The 25053-nt window shown below is 51.6% G+C and overlaps 1 protein-coding gene and 1 long non-coding RNA gene across 6 annotated transcripts; one reads left to right on the forward strand and one right to left on the reverse strand.

The window, feature by feature from the left end:
- Window positions 1-417: 417 nt before the first annotated feature.
- LOC144576812 (uncharacterized) lies at window positions 418-23209 on the reverse strand. 5 transcript variants are annotated; one of them, XR_013519361.1, is made up of 6 exons: window positions 23114-23209; window positions 22656-22933; window positions 5449-5567; window positions 3912-3979; window positions 2551-2683; window positions 418-1934 (listed from the first exon to the last, which is right to left on the reverse strand). It is a non-coding gene; the product is annotated as an uncharacterized LOC144576812 (long non-coding RNA). The 5 variants fall into 5 exon arrangements; XR_013519364.1 differs by having other exon boundaries at window positions 418-2683; XR_013519360.1 differs by lacking the exons at window positions 22656-22933; window positions 23114-23209 and having other exon boundaries at window positions 5449-5826.
- Window positions 5945-21245, forward strand: LOC128932395 (uncharacterized). Its single transcript, XM_078329129.1, has 4 exons — window positions 5945-6123; window positions 10753-10904; window positions 12121-12190; window positions 12582-21245. The coding sequence occupies exons 2-4, from the start codon at window positions 10780-10782 to the stop codon at window positions 12915-12917; spliced, it is 531 nt and encodes a 176-aa protein (XP_078185255.1). The 5' UTR covers window positions 5945-6123; window positions 10753-10779; the 3' UTR covers window positions 12918-21245.
- Window positions 23210-25053: the final 1844 nt, after the last annotated feature.

Here is a 25053-nt window from a genome sequence, read left to right on the forward strand (position 1 = left end):
GGAGCCCTCCCAGAGTCTGGGATGCTTCTCAGAACCATCGGCCTGGGGATGGAGGAGGGGGTTCGCCCAGCTGCTTCTGCCCCTGCCACTCGAGGGTGGCCCCGTGGTATGGCCCCACACTTCCAGAGACACAGGCGTGGGTGCTGAGCAGTTTCACCCCACCCCATACCCCGCGTGGGCCAGGCGCAAGGTGCTGTCCACCCCAGCTGTGTGAAATTGGCCAAAGCCACGTGGAACTGGGCGTGCGGCAGACAGTCACTGGAGACAGCAGGTTGAGGAGGAGTGGGGGACATTGAGAGTTTGTTTGGGGACCCCATTAAAGTCGAGGTGATTATATCAACATCCAATCACAGAAAGATGCATTTTTACCAACCTGTAGCTCAGGAAAAGCTACAAGACAAACCTCTCAAACAGAACTGGGAAGGAAGGGGTGATTTATTTGGCCAGGAGCAGGGGAGGCATAGTTGCCTAACAGCCAAGCTCACCTAACAAAGAAAGTCCCTGCCCTTTTAAAGGCTTACAGCTCCAGAAACTACCTGTGAAAGGGTCTCGGTCCATGAAGTAGGCGTGGGGTACGTGACTTAGCTGGGGTATGATCCTGTTTAAGTAAAACGGTGCCTTTGGAAAGATTCCACCATACCATATGCGTGATCTAGAGACGGGATTGTGCTTAGCAGTAGAGGTCTTATCCTTAACCGGGCCAGCGGCACCAGCTGGCAGGAGTTAGGGCTCCTCTGGCTGACTTCTAACTTCTCCTTTTGAGATGCAACGTAGAAGGCTGAAGGTGATTAAGGATCTCCTTCCTCACTGGGAGCTGCCGGGGCTGGAAACACACTTGGGAACCACCTGCTTACGGACCATGTGAAAAGCCATGGCCTGGATGAGTTCACGTAGGGGCAGAAAAGAGAGAGTGCCTGAATGGAGCCCTGAGAACCCTCTTAAGATCGAGAGAAGGGGAAGAGCAAGCAAAGGAGGACAAGGCGGCGCTGTGGGGACCGGAGGGAGACCAGGGGCGTGGCAGATTGTGGGATGGGCTGGAGTGCGGGGAGGGCCTCGGGTGGGGGCCCGGACAGTCTGTCCATTCCAACTGCCGGGAAGACGTGGCTGCTCCGTTGCTCTGATTGCTCTTTCCCCAGTGAACTCAAAAGCAAAGGCATTGGCCTGAGAGTTTGGAGAAAGAAGAGGCTGCTGTAGCTTTGTGGGCAGAGTGAAGATGAGGACGAGTCTCCCAGAATACTATGGGGCGTCTTGGGATTTCGCTCTTATCAGGCTGAGCATAGGTTCCGGTGTCCCGCCCGCTCAGGCACCCCCCAGCTCCCCAGGATGTACGTGGGTCAGGGTGGGTAGCCCAGGCCCAGAGGACAGCCCAGGCTTGGGATAAGGGCAGAAGTAGGGCATTATTTTGAGACCCGAGGGTAGTGTTTTGTTTTGGAGCAAGCATCTAGGGTGACATTTAGTTGTGGCTGCACGTCGAACTCACTGGGTAGACTCGGACAAGCCCCAATTCGCCTCTGGATGCCGCAGCTCGCCCCGTTTCCTCATCTGCAAGAGGCCTGTGTTGGGCTAGGTGTGTCTGTCTCCATCTTTACGTGTCTAGGAGACCGTTCCTTAAGCTACAGGGACAGAATGGCCAGATGCCACCCTAGTATGATCATGAGCAATGCTGACTGCCGCCAGCTGTGGCTGCACAGGACCTATTCCTGTCATCTGCGACGCTTCCAGAAAAACCAGAATCCATGAGACGTTAGGATGATTGTAGCTGCAAAGTTCAAATGTATAGGGACTGACAAAATGGCATCGCTGACAGCAGAGGCTGCAGCTTCCTATGGCTCCTCACTGAAAGCGTGTCTGGCTCTGAACACAGCAGGTCCACAGGTCACAACTCACTGTCCTGTGATGGCAGCACGGCTGGTCGTGGTTGGTGAGTGGTCTGGCTGATTAATTCCAGTGAAGAAAGAGACCACATCAGTTTGCACTTAGAATTTTCCCTCCTACTGCTTACAGCCCTGGTAGACAATCAACTGCGTGCTGTGTTTGCCGAATGTCTCTGCAGCATGATGCCAGGCACACGGTAGGAGTGGGTGCCCACGGGCTGCGTGGCTGAACAAGAGCACGATGTCTGGGTGGCGACTCCGAGAAACTCCCTGCTTTGTGCCCCCGCTCCCCATTCATTCTGGTCCTTGCAAGCCCATCCCTCCCATCCCTCTGATAAATGGCTAGGCCCCTTGAGCAGAAGGAGGGGGATTTTCAGAGCTCGGCAGGGAGCTGTTTAGGGCCTTGTTCTGCCTGACACCTTTATTAATCGCTCAGCCAGGAAGATAAACAGCTTGTTAATTAAATTTGCAGATGTTGCTAAATTGGGTGGTGTTCTGATCGTTCAGTCTCCGGAAGATAGAATGGTCCCACGTCGGGCCTCCGAGAGGTCAGCCTGAGCTGAGGCTAGGCCGCAGGTGCTTTCGTGAGTGAGTAATAGCAATGCACTGGTTGTGGCCAGCATTTGAGCATTTACTGTGAGCCCAGGAATCACGGGTGTGGATTTCTGCTACTCACAGGCTGGGAGCCTTGAGCACGTGTTCTGCCTTCTCTGGGCCTGGATTCGCTCATCTGGGCAAGACCGTGTCCCTCACAGCTGTGGCATTCCTGAGCTTCTGTGTCTGGAACCTCACCAAGTGGAGCTGGGAACCTGTTTTCCAGTTCAGAAAGTGGTCAGTTCCCACCCCACCTGCCCTAAGTTCCACTGTGTTGGGAAGTGGGAGGAGTCTTGAGCCCTGGATCTTGGGGTGAGGGGGACCTGGGGAATGGGAGGAGCCTCGGGAGAGCTGATGCCTGGGGATCTATATCTGTGTGCAGAGTCCAGGGGTCTAGTGTTCTATGGGTCTAGGACATTGAGGGGCTTCGGGGCTATGATGGTTCCTAGGAGTCTAAGGAGTCTAGAAGGGTCTGAAGAATGGGGGCGGTTTGTAGGGGTTTGTAGAGTCTTGGGGTCTGAGGGTCTGGAGGGAAGGAGTGACAAACGGTTTGGGGCCCGAGGAGTAGAGTTTGGGAAGCTGGAGGTGCTGGGGCCTGGGGTATCTAGTTCTGAGAGTTTTGGAGGCTTGGAGGTTATGGGGTCGGGGCGTTCTGGGATTCGGTTTTAAGGGTCTGGGGCTCTGGGATGGTTTGAGAACTTAAAAATCTAGTGTATGGAAAGTCACAGGTTGGGGGGTGCGAAATTGGGAGATGTGGGGTCTGGGAGACAGGAATTTGGGGAGACTCTAGAGTCTCAGATAATCTTGGTGGTCTTGGGAAATCTGGGGCTCTGGAAGTTTGAAGATCTGGCATCTAGAAGAGAGGCAGGAGCTGAAAGCGGAATGTGGCCAGATAGCGCCACCTAGTGTACCTTCCTCCACATTACAACCAGAAAGGAGGTGGCCGGAGTCTGAACTTCTGGAAGCCCTGAGGGCAGCTGTGCAGGGCAGGGGCTGAGCAGAATCTCTAGGCTTACAAACTTGCATTGTTACGCCCACACCTGGCGAGGAGTGTGTCCATCTTGTTCACTGTGACCCAACAGGTAGAATAGCACCTGGCATGTCCAGTACACTCTTGTTGAGTGAATAAGCTAGGGAAATTCAATTTGAAAATAGTTCACCTAACAAGGGCAATGCTTAACACACACTACGGTGTGAGCACACAGACGCGCGTGCCCACCAGCAGCCAGCATTCACGGAACACTTAAATTTCCCCAACAGCCCTATGATGTAGCTACTACCGCCATCGCCCTTTCACTGAGGAGGAACCTGAGACTTCCCACGTGAAAGCTGTGCCCTGCATCCAGGGGAATTACAGGATGTCTAGAGCTGCTCTGTTCAGGACGGTGGCCGCTGAGCAGGTGCAGCCAACAGTGTCTGGTTCACATGGAGTCCAATACGCACCGCTCAAAGTGTCCAATACGCACCGCATTCCGAAGACACTGTTGTTGGAAATACGTAGGTGCTTGGTGCTGCAAAGAAAAATCAGCACTGAGACAAAGGATCTTTCAGCAACGCAATTTTACTTCCTGGACTGCAGGAAGGGTACTCACTAACCATCTTGCTGCAAGAGTACAAAGAACAAAGGAAAACACCCAAATTTCTTTCTTACACATTTGGGGTCGCCCTTACTGCTGTGAATGATCTCCATTGGCTGGAGCCAGAACTCACAATCTAAACTAAAACCCGATCAGCTAATAACTTAAAACTTTTCTAAACAGGTAAAAGCAATGGAGAGCTGGGACATGCCTGTGAGCAAGTCCAGCACAGATATCTTGGTTAAAGTACAAAGACACAGAATATACGATGTGCCTGTAAGCATGGCAGGTCTAACAGCTGCATAGGATAGTGCTTAACAAAGTTATTAGCACACTTATTCTCTAACGAGAAAACTTTAAAAAGGAACTTTTCTACTTCCCACAGGGTAAATACAAGAAAAGGACCACATTAATTAACCATTAATTAATTGTTTATGTTAAATGCATGTTTAAATGATCATTTGTGGATATGCTTTGTTGAATAATCAATTTCTTTTTACTTTAAAAAAATATGATTCCTGGAAATTTTAAAATGAATCTATTGCTGGCATCCTATATATTGGTTAGCATTGGTTTAGAGTGAGTCACTGATCACTGGTGAATAAGACTCAAGTCTTTGGGTTGGGTGGGTGGGGACAAATTTCTCCAGGGATGCCTGGAGATAATGGGGGAAGCCTGACTGGTGGATCTGCTTGTGGGGGAGAAATTCATCTAGGGGACAAGTTTAGCCACGGAATGTCCCACAGAGTAAAGTCTTGAGGGACCAGATGTAAAGCACCTCTTGAGGGGCTAGAACACAGATAATCAATACAATCCAACACTCCCCTACCCCCTACTTCCTCTCCCTCCCCTTCCTTGGGCCTTGGGGATAGGTAGAGAGTTGGACAAGGAAAACTCATTCCAGGTGAAGGTGTTGGTTGTGAGGAGGAAGGCTCTTTGCTTAGGAGAGGGATGAGGACACCGGGCAGCTCAGGAGAGGGTGGGGTGAGTGGGACAATGGGTGTGGCAGAGGCATGAGGCTGGAGTGCTGCATAAAGAGGTCTGATTGGGGGCACATGCCCATGGTGAGCTGGGGCTGCATCTGTGGTCTGAGGGCAGCAGGGCCTGTGGTCTCCTGTGTGCTTGGCTCAGCAGTGTGTGCTGTGCTAGAGCCCAGGTGGGTCCCCCATGCACAGATCCTCCAAGCAAGTTGGTCCTGGCTCCTTCAGGCAGGGATGTAAATGTCTATTTCAAAAGTCAGGTGTTGTGCAGTTGCTGAATTGGAAAGGGATGTTGGAGGCACTGCCCCAAGATAATGGAGACATTGCCCCAAGTAAGAACAGCCCAGAGGTAATGCCCACCTGACACCCCCCAGCCTATTTGTTGCCAGCCCAATTCAAGCCTGTGGCACCAGCATGACTCACCTGATGCATCTGGGGCTCCACTGTGGCTTCCTGAGCACATCATCTTTGTGGGACCTGGGTCTCTGCCCTGTGAACCCCAGGATGAAGTCAGACCTTGATCCTGTGACTGGGGATCTCACCTGCCAGTAGAGGAGACAGAACCGTCACTCACGACTGCCCCCACATCCCACATGACCTGGGCAGTGACACAGTGGCACTTAAAGCACACAGTTTGTCTTAGTCTGTTCAGCTGCTAGAACAAAACGCCACACACTGGGTGGCTTAGAAACAACAGAAATTTCTTTGTCACAGCTCTGGAGGCTGGAAGTCCAAGATCAAGGTGGCAGCAGGTTTGGTGAGGGCCTGCTTCCTGGTTCACAGATGGATTCTTCTTGCTGTGGCCCATGTGGTGGGAAGGACAAGGCAGCCTCTGGGGCCTCTATTATGATGACACAAATCCCATTCAGGAGGGTGGGTCCCTCATGACCTCACCCCCTCCCAAGAGCCTCACCTCCTCATACCATTGCCTTGGGGGTTAAGTGTCAACATATGAATTTCGAGGAGACACAAACTTTCAGACCATAGCACAGGACCATTGGAAGAGAGGGATCCCGGGAGATGATCCCTGCAGAAAGGCAACACCAAAGCAGAATATGATGCTCAAAGAGAAGCTTGCCAGAGGCCCGGGGTGGGAGGGTGAGCTGGGACCCACCAGAAGCTTGGGGAGGGATAGAGAGACAGGGAGGGATGGAGAGATGGGGAGGGATGGAGAGACAGGGAGATGGGGGGCCAGACTGGGGCTGGGGGAACCCTAGGCACTCTGGAGGCCTAGGGTCAGGAGGGGTCAGGTTTGCCTCGCAGAGGGCTCCTTTAGAAAGCATCCTGTGGTTGCTGGGTGCAAAATGGACAAGAGGGAGGCTGGAGGCAGTGGCCAGCAGGGAGACAGTGGCACTTACATGGAGACAGATGATGAAGGCCTGATGATGGTAAAGAAATCACATTAATAGAAATGGTAACAATTATTGAGTGCTTACTGTATTCACTGCATGTTGGAAGCAGATACTCAGTGCCGCAAAGAAAAATCAGCACTGAGACAAAGGATTTTCAGCAAGGCAATTTTTACTTCCTGGACTGCAGGAAGAAGGGTACTCTCACTAGCCATTTTGCCAGAGAGTACAATGAACAAAGGAAAACAGACACATTTGTCCCTTCTGCATTTGGGGTCGTGCGTACTGCTGTATCTGGTCTCCATTGGCTGGAGTCAGACCTCACAATCTAAACTAAAACCCAGTTGGCTAACAACTTAAAACTTTTCTAAACAGGTAAAAGCAATGGAGAGCTGGGACATGCCTGTGAGCACGTCCAGCACAGACGCCTTGGTACCAGGACACAGAATGTACTAGGTGCCTGTAAGCATGGCATGTCTCTACGCCGCGTAGGATAGGGCTTAACTAAGAGCTATTAGCACACTTATGATTGATTCTTAACAAGAAGGGAAACTGTAAAGAGGAACTTTTCTACCTCCCACAGTGTATTAACTCATTTAATGCTGTCAATAACCTGATACTGTTTTTCATTTTGTTTTTGTTTTGTTTGAGACAGGGTCTCACTCTGTCGCTTGAACTGGAGTGCAATGGCACGATCTCAGCTCACTGCAACCTCTGCCTCCCAGGCTCAAGCAATTCTCCTGCCTCAGCCTCCGGAGTAGCTGAGATTACAGGCACATGCCATTAATGCCAGCTAATTTTTGTATGATTAGTAGAGACAGGGTTTCACCATGTTGACCAGGCTAGTCTCGAACTCCTGACCTACGTACGATTCACCCACCTCAGCCTCCCAGTCCGCGCCTGGCTCTGATATTGTTGTATTGAAGGACAAAATGATTACGTGACTTGCCCAAAGCTACCCAATGGTGGAGCAGGGTTGGACCCTAGGCGCCTGGCTCCACAGTCCACTGAGGTGAAGGGAGGGGCCTTGGGGACACCTTGGGTGGCCTGAAGGACACCAGTGCATGCTGCCAGGCTTCTCTTCCCTTGGTCATGCCTGCTGGCTGTCAGTTTCTACCCACCGATTGACTCCAGGGCTTGTATCCAGAGGCACACTTAGAAGGACCAGCCCTTTACTGAGGTCAAAGCCTCCTCCTCCAGCCCCCTAGATTTACAGGGAAGGCCGTATTTTATAGAAGGGATTGGGGCTGGCAGCCATCTCTCTGTCATGCCGACAACTGGCGGATGATTAAATTTCTATAGGTGTGAAGTGTAAAGTGCAAGTTCATTTCCTCCAGGAGAGGAAATCCTTGACACTTCAGCCAAATGATGAGTGGGAGCTCTAAATCCCGGGAGGAGAAGGGGGAATGTGAGCTATGAGGGCAGCGGCACCACCGAGGGGCCACGTTGCTGCTGCATCAGCACTTGGTCACCACCCAAAACAGACTCTTCCAAAAGGCCGCACATGGGTGGATGAGCAGACCCCTCACCCTCCCGCCCTTCTTGCGACTGTCATCAACCCTCAGCCAAATACAGTGACTTAGCCAAGGGGCCACGTTGGCTCCAAACAGTGAAGAGGAAGCCGCTGGGTTTTCCAGTAGGTAAGAAATTCAAGGTGTAGCCAGGTGTGGTGGCTCATGCCTGTAATTCCAGCACTTTGAGAGGCTGAGGTGGGCAGATCACCTGAGGTCGGGAGTTCAAGACCAGCCTGACCAATATGGAGAAACCCTGCCTCTACTAAAAATACAAAATTGTTTGAGTGTGTGCTGGTGCATGCCTGTAATCCCAGCTACTCAGGCTGAGGCAGGAGAATCGCTTGAACCCAGGAGGTGGAGGTTGCAGTGAACCGAGATTGCTTCATCGCACTCCAACCTGGGCAACAAGAGCCAAACTCCATCTCAAGAAAAAGAAAGAAAAAAGAAAGGGAGGGAGGGAGGGAGGGAGGGAGGGAGGGAGGAAGGAAGGAAGGAAGGAAGGAAGGAAGGAAGGAAGGAAGGAAGGAAAGAAAGGAGAAATTCAAGGTGTTAATGGCAAGCCAATCTCACATGGAAATATTTGGAGAAAAAATATCAATATTAAGAACTTGTTGGCCAGGTGCAGTGGCTCACACCTGTAATCCTTTGCTTTGGGAGGTCAAGGCAGAAGGGTCCCTTGAGGCTAGGAGTTTGAGACCAGCCTGGGCAACAAAGTGAGACCCCCATGTGTACCCTCACAAAAAAAATTGTTTTAAAAATAAGCTGGGCATGACATGCATGTGGTCTTAGATACTTGGGAGGGAAGTGAGAGAATCCCCGGAGTCCTGGATTTTGAGGCTGCAGTGAGCCGTGATCGCGCCACTGCACTCCAGCTTGGGCAACAGAGAGAGACCCTGCGTCAAGAACAACAAACAAAGAACTTGTCAATGTGTATGTATTGGAAATGTTTTAAAAATGGACCTTCATGTAGTATTATATACAGTATTCCTAACTTTAGTAAGAAGTCATGGTTTTTTTGGACCACAAACCATTGTTCAGACAATTCCAGGAGGAGGTGAAATGCTCCTGTTTGCAGTGATGGTTTGTGTTGCTGCACCCTGCCACTAGAGGGCGGCATCAGCCAGGATTGTAACCCTGATGTCTCGCAGTTCGGCCCTTAGTGGGGGTGGCAGGGTATTGGGGATCTTTGAAGGGAGGGAGGGGGTAAAGCATCTTGGATATCAGCTGTACTTCATCTGGACACCAGAAGCTTTAAAATCTCACTTAAGCATCCTTACAAGCCCAGGAGGAAGGTATTTGAAGGCTCAGGGGTTTGCTCAATGTCACTCAGCTACTGACTGACAGACCTGGGGTTTGAACCCAGATCTCTCGGACTCTGACCCTGGAGTTCTTCATTACCAGGGCACTCTGCCTTCAGGGTCAAGGTCAAAGCCAGGATCTGACCCCAGGGCCCCTGACTCCAGGGCCCAGTTTGGTAGAACCAGCAGAGCCCCGAGGACAGAGAAAAGTCAGACCACCTGCATCCCACAGGCTGCCGCTCTCTGGCCAAGGGAAGCAGATGCAGCTCCTGGGCTTTCTCATCCAGCAAGCCCACTGGACCTCTGCCAAAGTGCCCCCGGCTTTGTGCGCAAGGATTTTAGACTGTGCTCTACATATGGCAGTTGCCCTTGCCTTCCATCTCATCAAGGGTGAAGGCTGAGCCTCTTATAGAAGGTGTTGGAATAAGAGCAGGTGCAGCTCCCCCAGGAAATACTGAAATGACATCAGAGCCAGGGAATTCCCCTTTAAGGCATCTTCTCAGAATTCTTTAGGGAGCCCCTGTTTCTGTTCAAAACAGTCTTGCTCCTCCAGCTGGGTCTGACCCACCTGGTGCCATGAGGTGAGGGGCAAAGGGAAGGGGGAGCTGGCAGAGCGGGGGGAGATGTTTAGCTCCTCTTCCACCCCGTTCCCCACTCCAGGCATCTTGGATTTGGATGAGGTTAGAAGGACTAGGGATTACAGGAAAGGGAATGAATAAAAGGCAAGGAAGAGACACCAGAGTGGAGGAGGGCCCTGAAGAAGAGAGTGTCCCCTTCCCAGCTTGTCACTGCTCGCCAAACCCCCTTTAGCTGGCAGTGAGCTGGGCTCTGAGCTTGATCTCCTCTCCCCAAAACCCTGTGATGTATCGTCCCCTCCACCTCCATTTTACAGATGGAGGGATGAGACTTGGGAAGGGTTATTACCTGCTCAAGGTCGCACAGCTGGCTGATGACAGGAAAGCAGGGTTCACATGCGAGCTACACTCCCCATCCCCTGTGGCCTGAGTGCATCCCCACAGTCCCTGCATGAAGCAGCCCCCAGAATGGCCCGACTCCACAGTCACTCACAAAGCATGGCTCACATGCGCCTCTCCCAGCCTGGGAATGGCCAGGGCCCTGTGGTACATGGACTCGGGAGGTGGCCAGACCTGGTCACATCCTCATTTTGTCTTTTGCCAACTGTGGCCTCTGGACCCAGCATTTCATACCTCTGAGCCACAGTTTTGTCATCAGAATCATAGGAGGAGCAGGGGCCCTCCCCACAGGGTTGGGGATGTAGAGGGAAGATGGATAAGAAGTTACAGAGCAGTGCTTCCCACATTTAGCGGGGTTCCTGGCGCTTCCCTGAGGTTCTGCTCAGTGATCCGGAGCAGGCCTGGGAAACTGAATGGTGCCATGCTCCCCAGGAGCCTCCTCGAGGTGGCAGATCTGGGCCTCCCCCACCTGTCCGTCTGTCCATCTCTCTGTCTGTCCTGACCCCCACCCCCAAGAGATCACCTCTGTGGGCTGTTCTTTGGCCAGAGCTGGGGCTGCCCCTGAAAAAGGCACCATATCTTCCAACACCAGTCCCACATCACATGAAAACTCAACGGGATGCCAGCTCCTAAAGCCACATGGGAGGCCACTCTCCAGGGCTCCAGGGCATGGGACACATGGATGAGGGTCCACAGCCACCATGCGTGCTTGGATCGATTGGTCGCCCCTGACCACTCTCTCAGGTGAGTGCACAGGAGGGTCGCAGGTGAGATGACCTGAGTTGCTGTCTCCCACTCTCTCCTCCAATCTGCCTGGCCCGTTTTACTACAGCCAAGCAAGGGCGGGCTGCTCTCTCTCCCCTTGCAGTCAGTTATTTCCCAGGCGAGTCCCCCATCCTTTACGGAAGTTGATTCTTGGTGGGGACAGCCCACTCATACTTTAAACACCCCAGAACATCCCTAAACCCAAGGAGGAGGGACACATACGAAGCCGAAGCTGGGACTTCTGCACAAATCTCTTTCTGCTTATCCTAGCTGCTCCCGGCAGGGCTGACCCCCTCACAAAACTGAGACTGCTTCCTGCTAAGGTGTGAGCTGCCCCAGGGGCTGCACCCACAGCCCAGGCAAACCGAAGGTCTAACAAGCCCCATTCTGAGGCTGAGAGCGGGTGGGCTGGAGGAGTGGTGGCAGTGAAGAGGGACCAGCGTCCTATTACCACCTTTGGCTCCAGGCACTTTAAGTAGAAAATATCACATTTTATGATTGTATTGGTTTAAATACAAATATAATTAGGCTGAGTTCATTTGCATATGTTCATTCCCATATTCTTTTTTCCTTTGATTTTAAAAGACTTTAAAATTAAAACACTTAGGCTCACACCTGTAATCCTAGTACTTTGGGAGGCTGAGGCAGTCAGATCATGAGGTCATGAGTTCGAGACCAGCCTGACCAACATGGTGAAACTCGGTCTCTACTAAAAATACAAAAGTTAGCCAGTTATGGTGGAGAGGGCCTGTAGTCCCAGCTACTCCGGAGGCTGAGGCAGGAGAATTACTTGAACCCAGGAGGTAGAGGTTGTAGTAAGCTGAGACCACACCACTGAACTCCAGCCTGGGTGACAGTGAGACTCCGTGTTAGGGAAAAAAAAAATTAAAACACTTTCAGGCCCCTAGGGGGGGTCACAGCCCTAAGCTGATGTGCCCAGCTGGCCAGGCCCCTGAAGGACAGGAACAGAGGCAGGAATGATGGATGCGGCCAGGGGCCTGAAGACCAGTCTGTGTGGGAGCCCCAGTGCACCTCCTGCCAGCTGTGCAGGGTGGGTGCATCGCTCACCTCTCTGAGCCTCTGATTTGGGGAAAGCTGCTTCAGTGTGCCCACCGGACAGGTAACTGGTGGAAGGGCTGAGCAGGGCTGAGCACAGGGAGCTCAGTGCCTTCCAGGACCCATGTTCTCTCCACAGGAGAGGAGGAAAGAGGCCGGAGCCAAGACCATCCTTTCCCAGCACAACGCGGCAAGCTTGGGTGAGGCAGGTAGGCTTCTGGCAGGGGAAATGGCACATCCCAGGGCCCATCAGGCTCCCTTCCTCCTGCCTCCCTGAGCCTATATGTGCCCCCCCCCACACACACACACACAGATGTCTGGGCAGCTGATTGCAACTTTTGGCCACCTCCCAGGAACTCCCAAGGGGCCCCTTGAAGTCAACCTAACTCTTAGCCAGATTTCAGCTGGCTATAGCTTCATTCATCATGCCACTCTATGATGTAGGCTCGGAGTTGTCCAGGCCAGAGGCCCCAGGACAGGCTGCTGCGGGAGGCTGAGGGGAGGGGACAGCTTGAGCTCTCTGCCTCAGAGGCCCAGGCTCAGGAAACCTATGACCTAATGCCAGTGAGGTACCCATACCTGCCTGTGTCTATCCTGCAGCTGGGATCCTCCCCCACCTTGACAGAAGCCTGGAACCTGAAGCCCAGGCAGAGCCATGCAGACAGCCTGCCGAGAAGGCAGGTGGGGCAGAGACTGGGGAAGAAGGTGTTGGGGGTCCTGCCAGATGCTTCGGTGAGGCTGAGTGAGGAGGCAGCTGCAGTAAGCAACAGGAGCGTCTCCCTGCAGGCACAGGCTCTCGCCAGAATGGGGACAAGGTGGGCACCTCCCCTGCCCAGCACTGCCTCTGAGTCAGCCCACTCAGCAATACCCAGAGAGGCCTCTGCAGCGGGCATGGAGACAGGCTCTGGGATGCATACGGCAGGTCATTGCCCATAAGAAGTTTATGTGCAGAAAAAAGTAGAGGATGGAACAAATCAGTTGGTTAGAAATCAGAGCTCAAATAGAGGGTCCAGACAGCCAGTGAATTGACAATAAAAAGAATCAGTGCTCCATCTTCATCACGTGCCGTGTGCCAGGCAGTGTGACCAGTGAAAGATACCCAAGTCACCTGCGGCAAATCCCTACAGGATCCCGCAACCTCAATTCTTGCCTCCTCAGAAGAAAGAAGTCCACTGAGGGGCACAAGGCAGAAGAGACCGAGGTAAGTTTCAAAGCAGGAGTGGAGGTTTACTTTAAAAGGCTTTAAAACCGGAAAGAAAATTAAGCGCACTTGGAAGGCACCAAGGTCATGTGCAACGTTTAACTTTGACCCTAGGACTTTCTAGACTGGCCCCTTTCCCATGATTCTTCACTTAGGGCGGGCTGCCCGCATGCGCAGTATTCGCCCTTCCCTTGGGAGGCAAGCACGCGGTGCGTTTAAGTTGTACGCATGCCCATCTGAGGCTTTCTTCCCTCTTCCGGTGGCGGTGGCGTGCCCCCGGAAGCTCATACTTTGCCATTTTGTCTCTTAATGCCCATGCTTGGGAAGTTGTTTCTCCCGGGTGCCTACATTTAACTAATGTTTTAGTGCACAGGTGTGGACTGTTAGGAAATGGCCTCTCCCTGGCACTGGCTGCCAGTGTATCACTTTTAGAGAGGCAGTGTGATCACTGGGGAACCATCACTTGACATTCCTGGTGGGTGGGGAGAGAGCCCTCTCCTGCCCCCGCTCATGCCTGTCTACCTACCTATAATAGCGGTGCATTTTGCATGCAGCACATTTGCCCTCCTTTCATCTTGATCGTAGGCCTCTGAGGAGGAAGCTGGGAGGGGAGGCTCATAACACACCTAATAACCAGCCCTTCCTGTGGGTGGCAGGGCCAGGATCCTGCCAGGCCGTTTGCTGGCACACCAGTTCCTAACCACTCCCTGCATTGCCTCTGCCCCCCACTCTCAAACAATGCTGTCCAAGAACCTTACAGGGAAAGAGACAGAGAGAAGGAAGGAGCCAAAAGAGGAAAGGCAGAGAGAGAAGGGAAAAGGACCAGGAGAGTGCAGTGGCCACACACGAGCAGTGCTGCAAGAGACCAAGAGGGCCAACGGCAGTGTCTGCAAGGGCATTAGTGTCCCCATTAATCCTCCATGACCAGCCTCAAAGTCGGGGGAGGTGAGTCCAGGTGGAGGAACCTCACTGACAATGGCATAGGATCTACAAAGTTCTTAAGGTGAAGAGGCCACTCAAAATGCTTCCCACTCAAAAATGCTTCACCAGGACACACGTGGTGGCTCACACCTGTAATCTCAGTAGTTTGGAAGGCAGAGGCAGGCGGGTCACTCTAGCCCAGGAGTTCAAGAGCAGCCTGGGCCATATGACAAGACCCTGTTTCTACAACAAAAAATAAACTAAAATTAGTTGGGTGTGGTCATACATGCCTGTAGTCCCTGCTACTCAGGAGGCTGAGGTGGGAGGATCACTTGAGCCTGGGAGGTCAAGGCTACAGTGAGCTGAAAGTGTGCCACTGTACTCCAGCCTGGGTGACAGAGTGACCCTGTCAAAAAAAAAAAAAAGCTGCATCCTAGCCAGAAGACGGGAGGATGAGCAAAAGGCAAGTAAACACTGCATTAGAAGAGGAACCTCCCAGGGACCCCTGGGGAACAGAGTAAAGGAGAAATCAGATACATAATTCTTCATTTAAAACCAGGAAAGATAACATGGCTCCTTAGGAGAGGAGGCTTAAAGCAGACATGAAAGAGATTGGAGCAGAGAGATAAGATTACATGCCAAAGAGGGGAAAGGTAAACAAGAAGAGCTTACAAAAGGAAAAGAAGAGAGGGGCCAGAGGAATGGTTCATGCCTGCAATCCCAGTACTTGGGAGGCAGAGGCAGGAGGACCACTTGGGGCCAGGAGTTGAAAACCAGCCTGGACAACATAGTGAGACCCTGTCTCTTAAAAAAAAAAAAAAAAAAAAAGTTACTCATCATGGGGTGCATGCCTGTGGTCCCAGCTACTCGAGAGGCTGAGGTGGAAGGATGGCTTGAGCCTGAGAGCGTGAGGCTGCAGTGAGCTATGATTGTACCACTGCACTCCAGCCTGGGGTACAGTGATACCTTTTCTCTGATTTTTTTTTTTTTTAATTTAACAAAGTGAATCAAAATGAAGAACTCTAGAATAGAGAAGTGTGACAAAATAGTAGTCTGGTGGTGGCTCACACCTGTAATCCCAGTACTTTGGGAGGCCAGAGACAGGTGGATCACTTGAGGCTAGAAGTTTGAGACCAGCCTGAGCAACACAGCAAAACCACATCTCTACAAAAAATGCAAAATCTAGCCAGGCATGGTGGTGCACGTGTAGTCCCAGCTGCTAGGGAGGCTAAGGTGGGAAGATCCATTAAGCCCAGGAGGTCAAGGTTGTAGTGAGCCACTGCACTCCAGCCTGGCGATAGAGAGAGACTCTGTCTCAAAAAAACTGATCTGTATAAATAATTTAACCTTGCCCAAAAAAAGGTCTGGCTTTTGCTTTCAGCTTATGGGAGTGAACCTTTAAGCTCTAAGACTGTCGGATTGTATTTACACTGAATAGCTAACGATGTGATTTCAGGTAAGGACTGGTCAAACTAGAAAGTCCAACAATGTAAGGTAAAGGTTTTGAGTCACATCCAGAGAAGCCACAGGCTGCAAAGAGAGACCAGTATGTGAACCGTCTGCCATGCTTATGCCATGAGGCCCAAGGAAAACTCTGGACACTGAGGTTCAAGTGAACCTCCCTGGTTGCCAGCACTCCCACATTCTGCCACACATGGATGCTGGGAACAGGAGGCTGACCCCACAGGGAGGACCACAGCAGCTAGGCATGGTCCAGACACACCTGTGAGCAACCTCTTTTGGCTGATGCTCATCTGCACCCATGAGTATAAGATGAGCCTAACATCTCCCAGTTAGCTCTATGAGTCTTCCTAGCAAATTATCAAAACTGAGTGGTTTGGGGAACTGGCCTCTCCAACTTTGCAATGGGTATCAAAAGAGGTGGCCTTGAGAACCCCTAAACTTGTCACTGGCGTTGGAAGTGAGGGTGATCTCCTGTGTGGGTTGTGTTCCCTCGCGCTTCACAGTTGGTTAAACTTTTCACATGCAGCAAACATTCAAACATTTAAATATAAAATCAGGACTTCCACTTCTAGACTAAATGTTCTGGGAAGAAAATTAATTCCACTACAAATACCTGGACATGTTGATTGAAATAAAGCAAACATATTTTAAATGACTCCCTGAACGTGAACGTATAAGAAAGTAAGGAAACTCACTAAGGCCAAAAACAAAGAAGAGGCTGAAACCCAGAAAGGTAAATGACCCCTGATGCTGTGGGCTGCCCTAGAAGTACCTGGAAATATCTGAAACCTGCAGTCACTGGTTTTAACAGCCATACAAAACAGACAAGGCAAGGCCCTGGCCTCATGCCGGCAAGATGGAGTGTCAGGACTGAGACTCTTAGAAAAAGCTAGAATCCTTGAAAAGCTAACTCTTTAAAAAAAAGATGGCATAGAAAAAGAAACTAACAAGAAAATGTGTCTGTCTTGGTCTTGGCTTTGTCTTAAAAAAGAGAAAGAGAGAAGGTGGAAGAAGAGAAGGAAGAGGAAAAAGAAGAGAGATATTTTACTCTTCCCTCCCCCTGAAAATTTAAAGACTGTCCTTACATGGATTTTGGGTATGGATTTGCACTCCCTGAAGAATATCCGAGAGAAAGAAATATTTTAGTGTGTTTCCAGGATGGAAGCAAGTACTCCAGGGCTCCTGATAGAAATCAAAACAGATCTCTCCAGAGGGCTAACCCTCAGCCCAGGCCTCTCAGAATTCCCACAGACTGATATCTGCAAAACATGAGCTCGCAATAAAAATTGAGCCTCCACAAGAAAAACAGTCTTTCAGAGTAAGTGTCAGTAGGAGCAGCAGATTCAGAATTAGATCACCAAAGATGTCACAATTATGGGATTATTGGGAACAGAATTCAAAGTTGTGTTTTCAGTGTTTACAGGAATAAAAGGGGAAATTAAAAACACATGCAGGGAACACAAAGTTATCCAAGATGACCAAACGGATTTGACACCAAATACATCTCAAAATGAAAAATAAAATTATTAAATTTTGAAAGTAAAAAAAGGTATAAACATCAGATTAGAAACATTTGCAAAGGAATTCATAAATTTTTTTAAAAAGTTGGAATCATCCATAATGTAGCTGAGAGAGATAAAAAGATGGAAAATGAGACAAAATTCCTCTCCAACCCTTCTGGAGAAGAGCCGTGAGCTGGATCACATCCCACAGGCAGGTATGGACGGAAGAACAGACACTGAGCTGGAGGAGGCAGGGGGCTCTCTCTGTGCCAGTGATGCCTCCCTCTGCCCAGCCCTTATGTCATCCTTGGGAAGGAATAGGGGATAATGGGATTGGGGGAGCAAGACTGCTCTCTGGGATTTGAATATCATGCTTCCCCTTAAAATTCTCAGAATGTCTGTCAGTTTTGGGGAGAGATTCTCCTTCCAGTCTGTTCCCTGTGGGCAAATCCCTTCCCTTTCTTGATTCACCTGTGCAATGGCTGGGTCTCTAAGGTCACTGCCAACTCTAATATTCTATTCCTTTATGACATCCTGAGGTGACAGGTACAATATATGCCCTACTGACTCAACCTCTCACTCAGGGTAAATCAGAGATCCAGGGATGCTTAGGAAGAGCCCTGCCTGTCCAAAACACCAATGCAGAGCCCGAAACTCCACAATTAGAGAGTCATTTATTTGGAGGTAAACATGGTCCAACCTGGATTCCAATTTTTTTTTTTCTCAGAGGGGCTGGGTAAAAGATATAATTAAAGTCATCATCAGTCACAACACCTCCATGTGAGTTATTTTAACAGAGTCTTTTCAACAAGGCCACAGCATGCGAGATGGATTTGACAGGAGCAGCAGAGGGGAAATGTGGGGGGTCAGTCACACCCCCAGGGACGGGACCCTAGTCCTGTGCGCAGGAGAGGCGGAGCTGGAAGGTGAAACTTCCACAGCCTCCACCTCCATTCTGCCTCTAGCCTCTCAGCAACTCCACACCTGCTGGCCAGCAGGTGGCAGTGCATGGGCAAAAATGTGGATTTCTGCTGGATTTTCCGGGAGGTACTGGGGTTCTACTGGCTTCTTTTTCTGGTAGCCTCAGTGCTGAGTTTGGAGAGGTGGGCTGCAGACACAAGGAACAGCGGGATGTGGGATGCACTGTTCTCTGGTCTCTGTAAGTCCCACCATGGTGGTGGCTCCAGAGGCCAGGCTGGGGACTGGGAGGGCCACCTGGAAGATGCGGCACGTTCAAGGCTTGTCCTGCCCGAGTAGGAGTGTGGGGACATTTGAGGATGAAATTAGACATCTGGGGTAGAATTGTCCCTGACCTTCCTGGGGCTGCCCCCTGTGAAGGTCGATGCTCAGTCTCTGTTGATGTGGGGGCTGGAGGGTAGAGGGCGCTGCAGGGGGCAGATAGCTTCGTGTGTCACAGACCCTGGAGTGCAGGTGCAGCCCCAGAGCTCTGTCTGGGCACAGTGGCATGCTCGTTGAGTGGAGAGGTAGTGTGGGGACAGCTCGGCCTGGGGAACCGGCCTGAGACTGGGGGACAGAGCCCTTCACTCTCTCAGCCTTTCTTCTCAGACCTGTTGAATGGCTGTGAGCACTCCCAGGGAACCAATCCCCTGCCACTGTAGCCCTGCAGAGGTGAGCTGAGGTTCAGAGGGGCAAGGCTGCATGCATCCCATTCCAGAGTCCTCCCGTCTTATTTGGAGTCCTCCCATCCCTTCCTATTGGGCAGCTTGTGAATGCTTCTGGGGTGCTGCAAGGCTCTGGGTAGCCTGGCTCTGTGCTGACACACGCAGCAATGCCCTGACTCAATGCTTCCTCACTTGCCTTCACCTGGCCCGGGTAACCCTCTTGGTCGGGGGAGAAAAGTGAGCTGCTCAAAGTAGATACCTCCATCAGATACAGGAAAACAGACACTTTTCATTTCTGCCGGCCAGACTCCATCAACACAGACAGCCCACAGGCCAAGCTGACTCCATCACAGGGGTGGGGGCATGCTCCCCACATTGCCTTCCTATGAATTCCCTATGCCCATCCTGCTGCAGGGAGTCATGCAGCCACACTGCGATCTGCTGCAGTGTCTCCCAAACTCTCAGCTCACCAGGATCTCTGGGCACTTGTTAACATTCAGTCTTGTTCCAGGGGACAGCTGGGAACCAATATCTGGCAATACCCTAGCTGTCTCTTATGCTTAGATCAGCCTGGGGCCGTGTCCACCCTAAAGATGAAGGAAGAGTGGAAGCCTGGAGCCATGGGGGTTTATGTCCACGTAACCTAACGGGAGGCTGCCAGTGGAGTCTCAGAGCCAGCCCAGGAAGAAAGGAGGTAGGTCTTGGTGGACAATGAGCCGGTCTCAGCCCCAGGGTCCCTGCCTGCTCTGGCACACTCTCTCCGTACACGGTCTCACCACCTGAGAGACCGATCTTGCCAGGCTCTGAGGACTCTGCTGCTCGCTATGGTCAGGTTGCTTGCCTGACACCTTTTTTTCCTAACCCACAGGGTGACTGTGATAGGAAGAATAATGGCCCCCAAAGCTATCCCTGTCCAAGTCCCCAGGCCCTAGCTGTTACTTTACAGAGCAAAGGGGACTTTGCACGGGTGATTAGTTAAGGACCTGGAGATGGGGGATTGTTCAGGTGGGCCCAATCAAATCACAAGAGTCCTTATAACAGGGAGGCAGGAGGGTCAGAGAAGGACTGGAAGACATCATGCTGACGGCTTTGAGGATGGAGGAAGGAGCCGTGAGCCAAGGGATGCAGGCCTTTCTTGCTCCTAGAAGCTGGCACAGCCAGAGCCAAGGAAATACATTGTCCCTCAGAGCCTTCAGGAGGAGCCAGCCCTGCCAACACCTTTGTTAGGGACGCAGGAGCCTAGGAGAGCCAGAGTGACACCATTTTAAAATCAACTCCATCTTGGCTGGGCGCAGTGGCTCACACCTGTAATCCCAGCACTTTGGGAGTCTGAGGCCAGTGGATCATTTGAGATCAAGAGTTCAAGACCAGCCTGGCCAACGTGATGAAACCCCTTCTCTACTAAAAATACAAAAATTAGCCGGGCAGTGGTGGCATGCACCAGTAATCCCAGCTACTTGGGAGGCTGAGGTGGGAGAACTGCTTGAGCCTGGGAGGCCGAGGTTACAGTGAGCCGAGACTGCACCACTGCACTCCAGTTGGGGTGACAGAGTCAGAGTCTGTCTCAAAAATAAATAAATAGGTAAAATCAACGCCATCTTAAAACTAGCAAGGCACATTCCTTGCCAGCCACAACCCATGGTCCTAAGATGTTTACAGCTAAGGAAGCAGCTTGGTAATACCTGCAAGGTCAAACTCCTCCAACGGCAGAAAGTCCAGATGCCTCAATACCCCTAACAGTAAACGCTTACAGAATAATTCCAGCTGGGTTCTGGTGTGCTCACATAGGAAAATGTCAGGGATCGCTTTCTTTAAATCAGTAGAGTACTAAGTATCATGCTGTCAGCCCACTGCAGGTAGGCACAGGTTTGGCTTAGTCTTTGCGGAGACAAGATCCCTACATAAGAAAAACTTGATGAGGCTCTGTGGCTCATGCCTGTAATCCCAGCACTTTGGGAGGCCAAGGCAGGCAGATCACGAGGTCAGGAGTTTGAGACCAGCCTGACCAACATGGTGAAATCCTGTCTCTACTCAAAATACAAAAATTATCTGGGCACGGTGGTGGGCGCCTATAAATCCAGTGGTCTGGATAAAGACCCCTCTTTCCAGTAACACCTTGATTTCCTCCCACTAAGACTTCTGACCCAAAGAACTGTACGATAATACAGTTCTTGGTATGTTGTTGTAATAAATGTGTGTTGTTTAAAGCTAGTACGACAATACAGTTCTTTGTATGTTGTTGTAATAAATGTGTGTTGTTTAAAGCTAGTGAGTCGGTGGTGATTTGTCACATCAGCAACCAGAAACTCACATGGTGACTTGGTCGGAAAAAGTTACTTTCATTATTGTCCCTGCCGGGTATGGGAACACTGGAAGGCAGTGACAACAGCAGCAGCTTAGAAGCCACAGGCTTGCCAGGCGCGGTGGCTCATGCCTGTAATCCCAGCACTTTGGGAGGCCGAGGCGGGTGGATCACAAGGTCAAGAGATTGAGACCATCCTGGTCAACATGGTGAAACCCCGTCTCTACTAAAAATACAAAAATTAGCTGGGCATGGTGGCACATTCCTGTAATCCCAGCTACTCAGGAGGCTGAGGCAGGAGAATTGCCTGAACCCAGGAGTCGGAGGTTGCGGTGAGCCGAGATTGCGGCATTGCACTCCAGCCTGGGTAAGAAGAGCGAAACTCCGTCTCAAAAAAAAAAAAAAAAAGAAGCCATAGGCTCTCCTTGTTCAGAGACTTCTCCCTGTGTGACTTCAAGCAAGTCTTTCTCCTCTCTGAGCCCCCACTTCCCCATCTGTAAAATGGAGATGGTCATTACCTCCACAGGACAACCTGCGTCTGGGAACTAAATGGTTTGCCCAGAGAACTTCTTTCACCTCCAACTCATTTTTTTTTTTCTGAGTCAGAGTCTTGCTCTTTCGCCAGGTGCCAGACTGGAATGCAATGGCATGATCTTAGCTCACTACAACCTCCATCTCCCAGCTTCAAGCAATTCTCCTGCCTCAGCCTCCCGAGTAGCTGGGACTAAAGGTGCATGCCACCATACCCAACAAATTTTTGTATTTTAATAGAGACAGGGTTTCACTATGTTGGCCAGGATGGTCTCGATCTCTTGACCTCATGATCCGCCCACCTCGGCCTCCCAAAGTGCTGGGATCACAGGCATGAGACACCGCACCCAGCCCTCCAACTCATTTTTCACTCATCTGAGACCGAAAGTGCCCTGAAGAGGGACATAAGGAAGATGGACTTCCTAAGACCTCAGACCCAGTGCACAGCCTCTGCCCCACCCTCACCCAGGGGCACACCAGGGCACTGGATAGAGCTGCTTTTCGGTTTCCTACTGTGGCAGCCCATCTGCATGATCATCACATCTGCCACCCACATCCTGGTGGCTCGGGGTTCTCTCTCAGGGAACACTGGACCACAGCATCACGAGAGGGGTTTTGTGGAGCCATGGTTTCCAACAGTAACTTGGTGCCTCCATTGCACATAATGCTCTGGGAATCATTTAAATTTTTTCCTTGTTCCAGAGCTAAGAAGCCTCTGAATGGAGGGGAAGGTGACTGTTCAAAGAGTCTTTCTGGGCTGAGAGCAGGATGGCACTGTCAGGGAGATTCAGCCCTTCCGTTATAAGATGGCCTGAGGAGAGGAGGGTATGGGCGGAGCCTGGGAAAGGGGCTTGGACAGGCTGGCATGCCCCACAGCCTCCTCTCAGAGGGCCTGCTACCTTCTTGGGCGAGCCTGCTGTCTAAGATGCACCATTCATAATCAGACAGAACAGCAATGCTGAGAAGAGTGTGGCTCTGAAGTCAGGCCGATCTAGGTGCAAACCCTACCAGCTGGATGATGTCAGGCAAGTGACTTAAACACTCTGAGCCTCAATTTTCTCAGTTGCAATTCCACATAAATGCCCACAAGTCCCTCTGCTTCCCGTCCCGAAAAGAACTGGAAATTGAAACCTGCTCTCCATGAAAGGGCTTCTGATCTCAGAGGCGTTTTGTGCAAGGCAGCAGGGACTGCTCTCTGAAGGATCGCTGCAACCAGGCAGCCCCCTGTTCCATCCTCAGGTGAGGCTGGCTGAGGGCGGCATCCCTGTGGCCAGGACGTCCCGCAGCTCCTGCGTGGCTCCTGGTGCCCTCTGCTGGCGCCGTCAGGAAAGAAGGGAAGTGGGCAGTTCAGGGTCAAAGGAGAGTTCCTGAGGCTTGATGTGGCAGCTCTTCTCCCTGGGGACAGAAGCCTGAGAGAGCCAACTGGGGTAAGAAATAGGGACCAAGACTCTACCAGCACACACAACAACCTCCCCACCGACCCCGGCCAGAGCAGGAATCCTGCCCTCTCCCTACAGGCGCCCCATAGCCACCCCTGACATCTCTCCAAATCTGCAGCTTCTTAACCCGGTTTCTAGAAACCTGCATACTGGGAGTAAGGTGTGGAAAGGGTGGGGTGAGCCCCTTCCCTCCCTCCAGTCTCAGTGTCCCATATCACTAGGCCGAGTCCGTAGGTGTAACCGAGTGTTGGGACTCTGCCCTGCAGGGAGGATATTGCTCAGAGGGAAGTGATTTGAAAATCAAATCGGTGAGGCCAGAACATTCCATTCCTCTACCAAGCAGTTTCCAACCAGGGCATGCAAATGAGGCGTCTGAGGCATAAAAGCCCCTGGAGGGTTGGTCTGAGGGCCCTTGGCAGGGGCACTGTCCTAACACTTGCTAGTTGTCATGAGAAGTGAGGCTAGCCAGGCCTCTTCTGCTCAGCCGGGAGGAAACAAGTGTTTGGGGAGTGCTGGCTGTGTGCTAAGTACCTTCCTGTATATTATGTCAGTTACTCTTGCTGACCAGCCTGTGACTGAAGTATTAACAGCTGTTTTGTCGATGAGTAAATGAGGCTCAGGGAGGTTAAGTTAATGGTCCAAGTTTCCGCAGCCTGGGTCAAGTGCAGACACCTGACTCTGAAGCCAGCCTCTTTCCGCTCCCCACGCATGTCCATCACCCTGCCCTGCCTCTGTCCCTCTCAGCATCATCCTGCTATCTCAACACCGCACTGCCCTCCCTTTCCAACAACGCTGGACTCTCCTTTCTCCCTCTCTCCCTCTCTCCCCCACTTCTCTCTCTGCCTGTCTGTCAATCCTAATCTCACTTGCTCTCACTCTTAAGCCTCCCTGAAAGGTAGGTATGGCTGAACTCCTTTCTAGCTCTAAATTGATACAAATCCCCCTCACACTGTCTCTCAGCATGGTCCTGCTACATGTGCAATCTTGGGAACGTGCGCTTGCTGTCCCCTGAGCCCCTGTTTCCTCCTCTGTAAAAGGCTGCAATGATACCTATGTTGCAGGACAGTCACCAGGAGCAATGGACACGAAGCCCCCAGCCCCAGCTGTGCATCTCAGGGGCTCCGTAAACATTGGCCCCTCCATCCCAAGGGAGTCATGGCGGCAACTGGGTTGGGGGCTAGGGCCACAATGGACAAGACAGCATCTGTGGATGAGGAGCTGTCCCCTGCCACCTGATCTCCAGCAGGCACATTCACCTGTGCTCTCCAGCAGCCATGTGTACCCAGACAGTGGCAGGCAGTGTTTGGTATGTAAAGTCGGTGCTGCCTCCAGGGACCTCACACACAGACACCTATTTTCACCAGAGTGATGCCCACAGAGAGGCCCAGGGACACCGGGACCTGGTTTGTAGATATTTCTCTGACCCTAGCCCCATCAGCCCTGCAGTACTGTGGGAGGTGAGGCCCTGTAGAAGCTGTGCCTGGAGATTCACAGGGAAAATTGAAGAGAAGCTCAATTTTCCTAACATGCCCAGCCCAGGCTTCCTTCTTCTCTTGTGCCCTCACCCCGTCTGCCACAGGCTGGGGGCTCTGTCAATGCTCACTCCCAGGCCCTGGTCAACCCCAAGGGAATAATCAGGGATAACCATCTCTGAACAAAGCTGCTTACCATTGTTTTATTTCCCAGGACGGAAAAGGAGAAACCACCTCTGGTGCGGAGGGCTGGGGAGAACTCACGCCAGTGACTGTGTGTTCTGGGACACACTGGACGGAAGGGTCAGCTGGTGCATGAGGGGCGAGCTCTCTGGGCCTCCCGGGGTGGGGAGGGCTCCAGCCAAGGCGCAGCTCGATGCAATGCGGGGCTACCGGCAAGGAGCATCTGCTTGGATTTGTTGCTTGCCACTACCTCCCAGAAAGCAGAGAGAAAAAGTCGAGGATATGCTCCAGAACTGACTGCAGACCAGCAGTCTGCTCATTTGGTTTACCCAGGTTTTTCTGCATTTGTTCAGTATCATTGACAAGGTGGAGTACAGGGGCTCGCACATCTCTCAAGACAGTCTTACTGACTCTGGTCACAGACACAAAGGTAGA

Source organism: Callithrix jacchus, chromosome 6 (genome assembly GCF_049354715.1).
Source record: "Callithrix jacchus isolate 240 chromosome 6, calJac240_pri, whole genome shotgun sequence".
NCBI classification, from domain to species: Eukaryota; Metazoa; Chordata; class Mammalia; order Primates; family Cebidae; genus Callithrix; species Callithrix jacchus.

Excerpts from the sequence above, each read along its gene's own strand:
- LOC128932395 (XM_078329129.1), top strand. The coding sequence starts at position 10,780 with ATGCCAGCTCCTAAAGCCACATGGGAGGCCACTCTCCAGGGCTCCAGG. Across the intron at positions 10,905-12,120 it reads GCCCCTGACCACTCTCTCAG|GAGAGGAGGAAAGAGGCCGG; the intron begins GTGAGTGCACAG and ends TTCTCTCCACAG. Across the intron at positions 12,191-12,581 it reads GGCAAGCTTGGGTGAGGCAG|CTGGGATCCTCCCCCACCTT; the intron begins GTAGGCTTCTGG and ends TCTATCCTGCAG.